The sequence below is a fragment of the Chiloscyllium plagiosum genome, unplaced genomic scaffold (genome assembly GCF_037043375.1).
Source record: "Chiloscyllium plagiosum isolate Xiang-an unplaced genomic scaffold, Cpla_swu_hap1 HiC_scaffold_13, whole genome shotgun sequence".
Classification (NCBI taxonomy): domain Eukaryota; kingdom Metazoa; phylum Chordata; class Chondrichthyes; order Orectolobiformes; family Hemiscylliidae; genus Chiloscyllium; species Chiloscyllium plagiosum.
This window is the reverse complement of record NW_028270151.1, coordinates 90,929,778-90,942,249: the sequence shown is the minus strand read 5'-3', so window position 1 is coordinate 90,942,249 and position 12,472 is coordinate 90,929,778. Positions and strand designations below refer to the sequence as shown.

Here is a 12,472-nt window from a genome sequence, read left to right as displayed (position 1 = left end):
TAACAAGGCTTTTGTACAGCTGCAACGTGGTTTGCCAACTCTTGTACTTCATGCCCTGGCTGATGAAGGCAAGTGTGCCATATGCCTCCTTAATCACCTTGGCCACCTATGTTGCCACTTTTCGGGTTCTGTGGATTTACACTCCCAGATCTGTCAGTATGTTAATGTTACTAAAGCTTTTGCATATTTACTGTATAATTCACGCCTAAATTTGATCCTCCAAAATGCTTCACTTCCCATTTGTCTGGATTAAATTCAAATTGCCATTTCTGTGCCCAAGTCACCAATCTATCTATATCTTGCTGTATCCTTTCACAGTCGTTGGCATTATCAGCAGCCCAGTTATAGGAAGCTACAGTCAGCAAGGGAGAGAATAAAGGTTCTACTTTGGTCACAATGAGGACGTTGAACAGATCAACAGTTACTTAAGAATTTGGTGAATAAGGGACGCAGTCAATGTGGGGAAATTTCAGCAGAGTGAGATAAAGGTTGAGTGAGTATGTATAATCTTGGAAATTTGGTCTAAAGTGAAAATTTGATGCAAAGGGGAAAGAGGTGCTTTTCAGTGAGATGTCTACAAGAAATAAAGTCTCCAGAATGAGAGGTTATTGGGGGAGGATGAAAGGCCAGTCTGAGAGGCTGATTTGTAGTAAGATCAGCTGCAGAGTAATGTTACAAGCCACAGCATGTGAATGCAGGGAAAGAAGCTGAGGCAAATAGAACTGGTGAATATTTATTGTATTTAAAGTAAAATTAAGATCTTCCACCGTAAACACTGTTTTTTTGCCTCTTTCTTAAAAATAGCTGCTAAACTTGATACCAGTCACCTTTACGTTTTACAGAAACAAAGTATTACGTTAAAGTGTAAAGATCAAGAAATTTAGAATTATTAATTTATAAACTAAATCCAATGCGATCGTGATGGCTGAAAAGGTGACATGTTATTACTACAACTTGTGGGGGTTGCTGGACAGCAATGTGATCCAGAGTGACCACATCTATACCAAATGTTTGCAGCCTGAAGAACTTTGGATCCCAAATGAAGAGCTGGGGTCTGAGCTGCAGACACGGCACTACATTAGGGAAGGAGAAAATTATCTGAACACCTTGCTTCATAGATCGGTCATACCCTTCAGAGTAAGTAATTCAGAATTAGTCTGTGATCAGGAAGGAGGGTGTGCCTGCACATGAGGCAGGTATGAGAACCTTGGGGTTATAATTGAGGAGCCTTTGCCTCCGCAGTTGTTCAATGGTTACAAAATTCTTGCAAGCTGTGTGGATGACGGTGGGACTGTAGGGAGGATATGCAAACTAACCAAAAAACCTTGGTATAGGGAACTATTCAGTTGGAGAGGAGAAAATAGGAATATTGTTGTGTTAGGGGACAGATACGTTTCTCTGCAATTGTAAGCAGGAATCCTGAAGGTTGCCATGCCAGTGCCAGTGTTAAGGACATCTCGTTGAGGCTGGAGAAAATCTTGGAGGAGGGAGGGAAGAGTCATCCACGTTGGTACCAGGTACATTGATAGGACTAGAAAGGAAATTCTGCTGAAAGAATTTGAACAGTGAGAATCTAAGTTAAAAAGCAGAATGTTCAAGGTCGTAATGTCAGGCTTGCTACCTGACCCACTGGCAAATAGGCTTGGGTAAAGAAACTGAAGGAGTTAAATGTGTGGCTCAGAAATTGGTATGGGATGAATGGGTCACAGTTCGTGGGCATGGGAACTTGTACTGGAGTAGAAGGGAGTCATGCTGGGAGCAGTGTCCTGGAAAGTCAAATAACTAAGCTGTAGAGATACCTTTAAATCTTATAGATAGAAGATAGAATTCCTACAGTGTGGAAATAGGCCCTTTAGCCCAACAAGTCCACGCCAACCCTCCAAAGAGGAACCCACCCAGACCCGTTCCCCTACCCTATTACTCTATATTTACTAATGCACCTAACCTACGCATCCATGAACACTATGGGCAATTTAGCATGGCCAAATTACCTAACCTGCACATTCTTTGCACTGTGGGAGGAAACCAGAGCACCCAGAGGAAACCCACGCAGACACAGGGAGAATGTGCAAACTCCACACAGACACCAGAAGCTGGGATCAAATCCAAGTCCCTGGTGCTGTAAGGCTAATTGCTGAGCCACCGTAAACACAGTGCCTGCAAGTACGAACCTACCACATGCGAACCTCATCCGATACTTGGTCAGTGTGGGAATGAACCCATGACCTTGGTGTTATTAGTACTCTAATTAGAGTGGGAGGACATTTTTGGAAATGAGAAATGTAAGGTTAGGAAGGTAGAGGAAATGATATTTTTACAGCACAGTTATTTGGATAACGATACCCAGAATGGGAAAGGAAGGAACAGAGTAGACAAAGATAGCAAAACAGCAGTAAGTAGAGTCACAGAGGTAAGGGAATGGTAGGGAAAGGTAAAAAGACAAAATCAATGTGTATAATATTTGGAAAGAAATAAATGAATTAATAGCACAAATGCAAATAAATGAATATGTTCTTGAAACCATTACAAGGAGATCAAAGCTAGAAACTAAATATTCAGGGGTATGTGACCATTTGAGAGAAACAGTTTCTTTTCATTCCTTCTCAACTATGTGACCATTTAGTCTGAGATTATGCTCTCTGCAGCTACTCTGTTAAATCTAGTAAGAATCTTGTATGTTTCAATATGGTCATCTTTCATTCTTCTCACCTGCAATGAGTATAGGCCCTTCCTACTCAACCACTCTTCAGAAGACAGTCACTGCATATCTAGAATCAAGCTAGTGAACGTTCTCCAACTGCCTCCATTGCCAGTGTACCTTTCCTTAAATGCAGGGCCCTGTTGTGGCAGGCTCCTTTAAGATTCTGCAGAAGAGCCAAGGTCAACACCTTGGTCAGGAGATTAGAGAGATAAAGGAGCTGGTGTGTTGTGGCAAGGAATTAGGGCACTACGAAGGGTAAAATGAAAGGTCATGACTGGGTAATAAGAATATGAGAGCATAGGAATGAAAAGGCTGAAAGGGACCCTAAAGAAGAAAACAGAATGCTGGATGTGTTTAGAATAGTCGTTGTGAAAGGAAAGCCATATTGTGAACCAACACCATAGTTACATGAAATAATAGGTCATGCAAGATGGGTCTTAAGAAGTATGTTAAACTTGGAAAGAGAAGCAAAGAAAGCTAGATCTTGGAGCCCATGTGCCTGAAGTCTCAGCCAGGGAGGAGAGAGTGCTTGAAGTTGATGATGCTTGAGATCAGAATCAGTGGAGTGAAAATATTTCGAAGGGTTATAGTTTGGTAGAAGTTACACTGAGAGGGTTGGGTGAGGCATGGACGGATTTGAAAGCAAGAATGACAAGTATTGACTTCAAATCTTTTATACCAGCACGGGTGCAATTGAGGGAGCTGGTCGCAATAGCAGCTGAAAGGAGCCAAGAAGCACATCTGATCAGCACTAACTATAGGAGTAAGAGCAGCTTCTTCAACCCAGAAAGGTGACAAGAGTTAATCTGGAACAGAATGGGAGCCTAAAGCAACAGGTCAGAGCTAATGGAAAATTCACAGTGGAAGAAGAATAAACTAACCCCCCAAAACAAATCAGATGCTGGAATAGAGGGAAGTCAGCAGTGAGTGAGAGTTCAGTGCAAAGCAATAGTGAAAGTGGAAGTCAAAGTAAGGCTGAGAAGCAAATGGAGGAATGACCTTCAGCCCAGGAAAAGAAAGCCTTCTATCCAGGTAAAGCTGAGAAGCCAATCCTGAAATCTTGAAGCTCAGCAGGTAACAGTAAAGGGAGGGCAGTTCTAGAAAGAACAGATTTCTTTAAACATGAAGCAATTGAATAGTAGACCAAAATTTCAGCAGCCACCGTATGAATTTTCTTTTGGCAGAAAACATGGTGTAACTGATGGGCAAGACCTGGAGTCTGGGAAATAGAAATGAGCAGAGTTGCAGACAATGAAAAGAGCAAAGACAGGAGCTGAAATTTGTATGAGAAAAATATTCAAAAGTGTTCCTTGTGCTCAGTACAGCAGACTTCATGGGCACCAGGTCCCTTATTTCTGTCTGCCAATGTTAGAAGCTAAGGAGGCTAAGTTAAAGGTTGGGTTATACTTTATTCCTTTGGTTTGCCACGGAAAGCTTGTTGTTTCCTACACTTCAGAAAGCAGTATCACGATTTGTTGATTGCTCATGAATATCTGTCATGAAATTTGAGCAATGTTTGAAGGGATTTAAAATTAAATTGGCTACACTTGACCTGACAAAGGAGCAGTGCTCTGAAAGCTTCTGATTGATCAGTTGCACTATAGCCTGGTGTCGTGTGATGTACATTCAAACACCTGTGCTGCTGCTCCCTGTTGAATTGACTTTTTCAGAAAAGCTGCAGTTGCACAGCCCATCAGTGATTCCGCTCTCAAAACACTGCCTAGAAATCCTGCCCTGCTGCACCTCACCACCAACCAGAAAACCTTTACACCTGTGATTTGAACATGTGACTAAATAAAAATGTAAAATGGTCTTAATTTCTATTTTTGATGGAGACAAGTTCTGAACACTTTGTTTTCCCCTTAAATAACATCTCTCTGCAAGACTTTCCTGTGTGCATTGTAAGTGATGTGGGCTGTTTGACTCATTACACTGCGTGGAGCATTCTGCTGTGATTTGACCTGAATATAGTGATTATTTTAATTGCCCAGCTGGTATAATTTCAGTTCCATCTGTGCACTTGCTCTTGCCTGAGTTGTTCTGAGGCCTTCTCCTGTTTCTGTATTTGTGCTTTCCTTCTGTTTGTGTCCTTCATCAGCAACAGACTGTAAAATATCAGACTCAGCTCAATGGTCAGAAACAGCTCATTGAGCAGACTGAGCTAACCAACCAATCAGAAATGCAGCACCTGAGGAGCCAGTTGGAACGAGCCAATGACACAATCTGTGTAAATGACATGACTATGGAGAGGCTGAACATGACAGTGGATGAACTGAAGGGTGCGAACCAGCAACTTAAAGAGGGACAACGACTTTTGCAGGAAGAACTGCAACAATTGCAGCAACTCATACAGGTTGGAGCATTCAAATTTAATTGTGATATAAGTTATTTCCCTTTGTGAAAAATTGCAGTACTTTAAAATCTACTTACAAATTGAAATCAAGTTTGCTCTCCCACGGAAATGATTGGGCCATAGTGAATTTTAAAATAACAAAAGGAGCTGTTAAAGTATTTTGCAGAAAGCTGGGTCCAGAGCTTGAAATTGATTGAATGTGGCTAATTTTCTGATTGGAAGTTAACTTATGTAGCAAACCATAGTCCAATGTAAGGAGTATTGCACTCTGATATTTAATCCATTGTCCTCCTTCTGTATTAGAAATCTTTGTGTTTCCATTATTATGGGTTTGGAGTAATAAGAAACATTTCGCTTTCAAGTAGAGTCCAGTGGAAAGAAGGGGTGTACAGCCTTTTTTTGATGATGCAGGCATGTACACTTGGTAGCAATAGGATACACCCTGTTTGTGTTCTCTCAAGATGTGTTATTAAAAGGCAATCATGATCACATTAGTAATACCCCTAAAATTTGAGTACAAGCAGTCATTGCAGGTTACGTTTTGCAGTTTCAATGCTGGAAGCTATGAAACAAAGACTTGTTACTTCTGGCTTGAAAATTTAAGAGTGGTCTACACCTACAGCATTATTGTATTGGAGCAGCTAAACAAGTTTCATTTAAAAAAAAAAGTGTTTTATTACTATGGGAACAAAATCTAAGGAAACAAGAGTTCCAACTCTTTGGAATTGTAGCACATCCATATCAGGTTGAATATCCAAAGTCCTTTTAGTTGAATTAGTGGATGGGTTTATAATTCAAGGCAATTTGATGTAATAACCTTTTCAACAATAACCTTGCTTCATACTTAGTGTATGTAATGGCTGTCAACTGAACAATTGATAACATTCAAAAAGAGAGAAGTCTCCATGCCACCAATAGGGGAAAAAAAACTGATGGACAACATTTTACTTTTTAAAATCTTCGACTGTAATAAACCACTAAAAGCAATACACTTTAAAGCTTTTATCAGGATTTTCCAAATAAATAGGTAAATGTCACTAGTAGTTAACACAGCAAAGATGTGTAATTACAAGAACTACCATTTACTTTTTGCGTAACACTTGCAATCTCACATTTTATCCAAGTAGGTCTTCACTCTGAGGGCTTTCTGACATCCCACTTTGACCATTGAGCCACATTCACCAACAGTCATATCCATCCAAAGTCTGCACTATCAAGGTGGATGTCTATGAAATATCTCTGATTTGGGTCACATCAGTTCATGATGACACACAACATTCAAGAAAGCCCTTTCTCTGACCCATTAAGTAGTCTGGTGGGTCTGGTAAAGTGGAAACAGCAATAATGTTTTCATGTGTCAAACAGAAAACACAGGCTGCAGTTACCTAACAATTTATCCTTCTTGGCTGTTATTCCCCCATGCTAATCCCAGGAAATGTAGACATTTCTTGAACCTAATTTTTAAAAAATTTAACATGTTTACTCTTGTTATGACACACCTTTGGCACAGATGGGACTTGAAACCTTCTGACCTATAGGTATTTCTTAGATCTTAATGTCATAGTCAGGTAATCGATTAACCCTTTTTCAGTATATCCCTGGCACACTTTAGTCTTAAAGGGGCTTTGCACAAGCAAAAATGAAAGCTTTTCCAAATATGATCACCAAGATCTTGTAGCATAATGGTGGAGATCCTATGTCTGAGCCAGAAGACTTGGGTTTAAGTCCTATTTGTTCCAAAGATGTCTCCAAAATGTCTAAAGTTAAAAATCACACAACACCAGGTTATAGTCCAACAGGTTTAATTGGAAGCACACTAGCTTTCGGAGCGACACTATCAGGTGATAGTGGAGGGCTCGATCGTAACACAGAATTTATAGCAAAAAATTTACAGTGTGATGTAACTGAAATTATACATTGAAAAATTGATTGTCTGTTAAGCCTTTCATCTGTTAGAATACAGTGATAGTTTCACTTCTTTCATGTGTAATCATGTCCAAAATGTCTGAACACGTTGTTTGTGAGTGTCTCTCTCAGATTTGACAAACAAATGGTTAAAATTCCTGATTCAATGCAAGATCAAGGTATGTGTGTCTGACAGGGCAACCAAGAAATGACAGTAGCTTGAGCTGATTTTTTAAAACTGAAGCTGAGTTGGGTGTGTTGCTATTTTATTCCCTGTACGTTCTTGCTGCATGTACAGACACCATTAATGTTTATTAATATAACACTTTAAAGATAACATCTTCATCCATATTTTGTTAGTTTTATTGGAGAAGTGCTAAAATAACAGGACTAGTAATCTAGAGACAAATATTCTAGGCGTTGGTATGGAGAAGTAGTTAAAAGACTGAGTAAGCAATAAACTCTATCTACAAAGAAAAGTTGTCTTGGTTTCTGTCTCACCAACAAGCTTGGATCTGTTGTGTGACACGATGCTTAATCCCATGAAAGAGGAATCGTGCTTGGCAAATATGTTGGAATATTTTGAGAATGTAACTAAAGAAATCGATAAGGAAGAGCAGGTGCATGTGGTTTACTTGGAGTTTCAGAAGACTTTCGATAAGATCCTTCAAAAGTGATTAGCATGTAACATTAGAGTCATAGGGTTGAAGAAGATGGAATTGGAGGTCGTGTATTGGTATAGTTAGAGAACTGGTTGGCAGACAGGAAACAAAGAGTTGGAATAAACAGATCCTTTTCCAAATTACAGATAGCGATTAGTGAGACCCGAGCTATTCACAATATATGTTAATGATAGTTGAAGGAACTAAATGTAACATCTCCAAGCTTGCTGATGACATAATTGTTTCTCTAAATAATCTAGATCCCTCAGGATTGTGAGCATCTTAATCAAATCTCCTGCAAACGTTTTTGAAGGAAAATAATCTCAGCTTCTCAAAGTTCAGTTAGGCTGGTTTTTGATCATTCCTGGAATCATTCTGCACCCTCTCTAAAGGTTTCACATCCTAAAGTGAAGTGCCTAGAATGTGATCTAATACTTCAGTTCATTCTGAGTTATTGTTTGGGATCGTTCCTTCTTTTGTTTTGTACAATTCCATTTGTCCCTTGCAGTTTACAAAATTATATAAACCTAAAGAAAGTGGGCAATGATTATACTTTGTTACCTTGCCCACATGTTTTCTTGTCACGTAATGGGTGCCTATGTAATGGGTGGTAGGCTGTTTAAGTCATCACGTGCAAGTCTCTCTCACTGTTCTGACCAGGTGCCCATGTTCAGAGCTTTGCAACAAGCTTTGAATAGTGAGCAGGAAGCTTGACTGATGTTAAATCCAACCCCCCACCCTTTCCCTCCCAGCCCAGGATATTCAAATGGTTTGTAATCATGTGGAACCTTTTGGATTCATGTGGTTCAGCTAATGTTTGGACTGTCACTTCTTTGACATTTGACATTAAATGTTGTCCTGAACTATTTCCCATCGTTCAATGTTCCTTTTATCTACATCTGTCCATTCAGCCAAGCTCTGCCATTGGCCTAGTAACTCTATGCTATGCCTTCTGTTGAACATGAATGCACAGTTGATTTCACTTCATGGTGCACTTCATGGTTGGGCTTATACATGGAGAATGACATCAGGTGGTGATCTAAGAGGATTGTGCTGCCATTGGAAACATTGTCCTGTAGGAACTAAAAATATATTCATTGTAATTTAGTTTCAGGAGTCATCTTGTGTGTGTCAATTGATTGTCGTCTCGCCGCCAGTGATTTAAAATGCAATGCCCAGCCCACGCAGTTAGTGCAGTAAAAAGGGAGTACTGCATTGTTGGATGTACTATCTTTCGGGTCTAACATTTACTCTAATGCCCTATCTGCTTTTTTGGTAGATATAACAGGTCTTGTGGCACTAAATTGAAACAGCAGTGGAGTTCTCCCCAATATCCTGTCCAATATTTATCCCTCAAAGAACTCACTAAAAGAGATGATTGCTAACAAACGTGTTGCTATTTATAGGAGTTTGCTGCTTGCATTGTTAGTAACACAAGTAATGACTGAAGTTGGAAAGACAGTATGTAAATGCAAGCTTTTGTAAATGTGCAACTTGAAGCCCAGTTCCTGATTTTGAGTTTTGTACATTATCAAACTCCACTAAATTTTAACATAATTTTAAAAGGATCAAATTTTAAATGTTTTGAGAGCATGTTGGGTTTGTGAGCTTTCCTGTTTTATCCAGTACCTGTGTAAATGCTGACAAGTGTGCCTCTGTGATTTCATGTTGCTATGAAATTGAGGTATGAAAGGCTTCCACAATATAAAAGTAATTTTTTTACTTTTGTGTTAACAGGCTTTATGCCACGTCCTACAAAATGATTAACCTTGACTCATCATTTTATTGGAGCAACCTTTATTACAGACACAAACACCTAAAACGTTCAGATCATGATTATTAATGATCCTCGACTTAATTTTTAAATTCCATGGTTTTGAACATTGATAATGTATGATTTTGATATCTTGTTAAAGCAATAAGCTCTAATTTTGCATTAATGCAGATTGTTCCTCTTTCATTTTCATTTTCTCCTTCCTGATTTTCTTCTGCTTTTTCTTGACAAGTTTCTTTTGTTTCGCTGGAGGGCAGCTGAAAATATCAAATCTGAGCTTGATAGGTTTTTCTTGAGGGTTATGGAATTGGGGTCTGAATAGTGAATTAGATCTGGGAGATTGACTGGTCTCTTTCTCACTTTGTAATGATATATTCTTGGTACAGTGGAGCTCCTGGTTTCTTACCTATTGCCCATTTTTATCTTACCTGCCAAATCTTTCCATAATGTGTCAGCAGTTTATTCAGCGATTTTTGGGGTTTGGATTTTGGCATTATGGCAAATTATACCTCCACACAAGTATTTCCCAGCAGTAAAAGCTAGAGTTTTTAACACTCAAAGATCAAAGATTTGTAATTACTGGGAAGGGCTATGGAAGTAAGTATTGTAGTGCCTTTTGAAAAGCAATTAATTTGTTTCTGTAGAGCTGTTACTAACACAGAAAGTGGATTTGTTGCTATTGTTGAAAGAATTGGATTTATTTAGAGAGCTACAAGGGGAAATGAAAAAAAGCTTGGCAAGTAAGATTAAGGAAAATCCCAAGGCCTTCTCCATTATAGAACATAGAAGATTACAGTGCAGTACAGGCCCTTCAGCTCTCGATGTTGCGCCGACCTATAAAACCACTCTGAAGCCCTATACTATTCCATTATCATCCATATATTTATCCAATAACCATTTAAATGCCCTCCAAGTTGGCAGGTCTACTACTTTTGGAGGCAGGGCATTCCACGCCCTTGCTGCTCTGAGTAAAGATCCTTCTGTCTGATATCTGCCCTGTATCTATCATCCCTCAATTTAAAGCTACGTCCCCTTGTGTAGGCCATCTCAATCCAAGGTGTCCACCATATATAATCTTCTGATCATCTTGTATGTCTCTATTAAGTCACCTCTTAACTTTCTTCTCTCTAATGAAAACAGTCTCAAGTCCCTCAGCATTTCTTCATAAGACCTTCCCTCCATACCAGGCAGCATCCTGGTAAATCTCCTCTGTACCCTTTCCAAAGTTTCCATGTCCTTCCTATAATGAGGTGACCAGAACAGTACGCCATATGCCAAGTGTGGCCCAACCAGGGTTTTGTACACCTGCATCATGACCTTGTGGCTTTGAAACAGAATTCCTCTACCAATAAAAGCTAACACGCCGTACACCTTCTTAATAACCCTAATGACCTGGGTGGCAACTTTCAGGGATCTATGCACATTGACATCAAGATCTCTCTGCTCATGCACACTACTAAGTATCTTACCATTAGCCCAGTACTCTTTATTCCTTTACTCCTTCCAAAGTGAATCACCTCACATTTTTCTGCATTAAACTCCATTTGTCACCTCTCAGCCCAGCTCTGCAGCTCATCGATATCCTTCCGCACTGTCCACAACTCCATTGACCTTAATGTCATCTGCAAATTTACTAACCAATCCTTACACGCCCTCACCTAGGTCATTTATAAAAATATCAAACAGCAGTGTCCCCAAAACAGATCCACTACTAACTGAACTCCAGGATTAGCATTTCCCATCAGTCACACACTCTATTGTCTTTCAGCTAGCCAATTTCTGATCCAAACTGCTAAATCACCCTCAATCCCATGCCTCTGTATTTTGTGCAGTAGCCTACTGTGGGGCACCTTATCAAATCCCTTACTGAAATCCATATACACCACATCAACCGCTTTGCCCTCATCCGCCTGTTTGGTCACCTTCTCAAAGAACTCAGTAAAGTTTGTGGGGCACGACCTACCCTTCACAAAGCCCTGTTGACTATCCCTCATCAAATTATTCCTTTCTAGATGATTATAAATCTTATCTCTTGTAATCCTTTCCATAAACACTTCACCCACAATTGAAGTAAGGCTCACTTGTCTATAATTATCAGGGTTGTCTCTACTTCCCTTCTTGAACAAGAGAACAGCATTTGCTGTTCTCCAGTCTTCTGGCACTATTCCTGGAGACAATGATGACATAAAAATCAAAGCCAAAGACTCAGCAATCTCTTACCTGGCTTCCCAGAGAATCCTAGGATAGATCCCATCCGGCCCAGGGGACATCTACTTTCACACTTGCCAGAATTGCTAACATCTCCTTACGAACCTCAATCCCATCTAGTCTAATAGCCTGTATCTTAGAATTCTCGATCACATTGTCTTTTTCCTGTATGAATACTGATGAAAGATATTCATTTAGCTCCTCAGCTATCTCTTCGGACTCCACGCACAACTTCCCACTATTGGCCATACTCTTACTCTAGTCATTCTTTTATTCCTGACATTCCTGTAGAAAGCTTTAGGGTTTTCCTTGATCCTACCTGCCAAAGATTTCCCATATTCTCTCCTGGCTCTTGTTGGCTCTCTCTTTAAGTCCTTCCTGGCTAACTTGTAACTCTCACGTACCCTAACTGAGCCTTCATGTCTCATCTGTACATACGCCTCCTTCTTCCGCTTGAGAAGAGATTTTAGTAAACCACAGTTCCCTCGCTCGGCCATTTCCTCCTTGCCTGACAGGAAGATAACTTATCAAGGACACGCAGTCGCTCTTCCTTGAACAAGCTCCACATTTCAACTGTGCCCATCCCCTCCAGTTACCTTCCTCATCCTATGCATCCTTAATCTTGCCTAATTGTATCATAATTGCCTTTCCCCCAGCTATAATTCTTGCCATGTGGTATATACGTATCCCTTTCCATCGCTAAAGTAAACGTAATCAAATTGTGGTCACTATCACCAAAGTGCTCACCTACCTCCAAATCTAACACCTGGTTCATTACCCAGTACCAAATCTAATGATGCCTCGCCCCTTGCTGACCTATCTACATACTGTGTCAGGAAGCCCTCCTGCACACATTAGAGAAAAACCGA

General features: G+C 40.0%; 1 protein-coding gene across 8 annotated transcripts in view; it reads left to right on the top strand.

Annotated features, from left to right (window-relative positions):
• cep63 (centrosomal protein 63) overlaps nt 1-12,472 on the top strand; it is a 112,783-nt gene that overhangs the window by 56,809 nt on the left and 43,502 nt on the right. For 7 of the 8 annotated variants that reach the window (XM_087993909.1, XM_087993910.1, XM_043701675.2 and 4 more), the window contains one exon: nt 4,800-5,054. The exons of the other annotated variant lie outside the window; for it this stretch is intronic. In XM_087993909.1, coding sequence (XP_087850035.1) covers nt 4,800-5,054 — 255 coding nt within the window. The remainder of the gene's footprint in view (nt 1-4,799; nt 5,055-12,472) is intronic. 8 annotated transcript variants of the gene reach the window in all.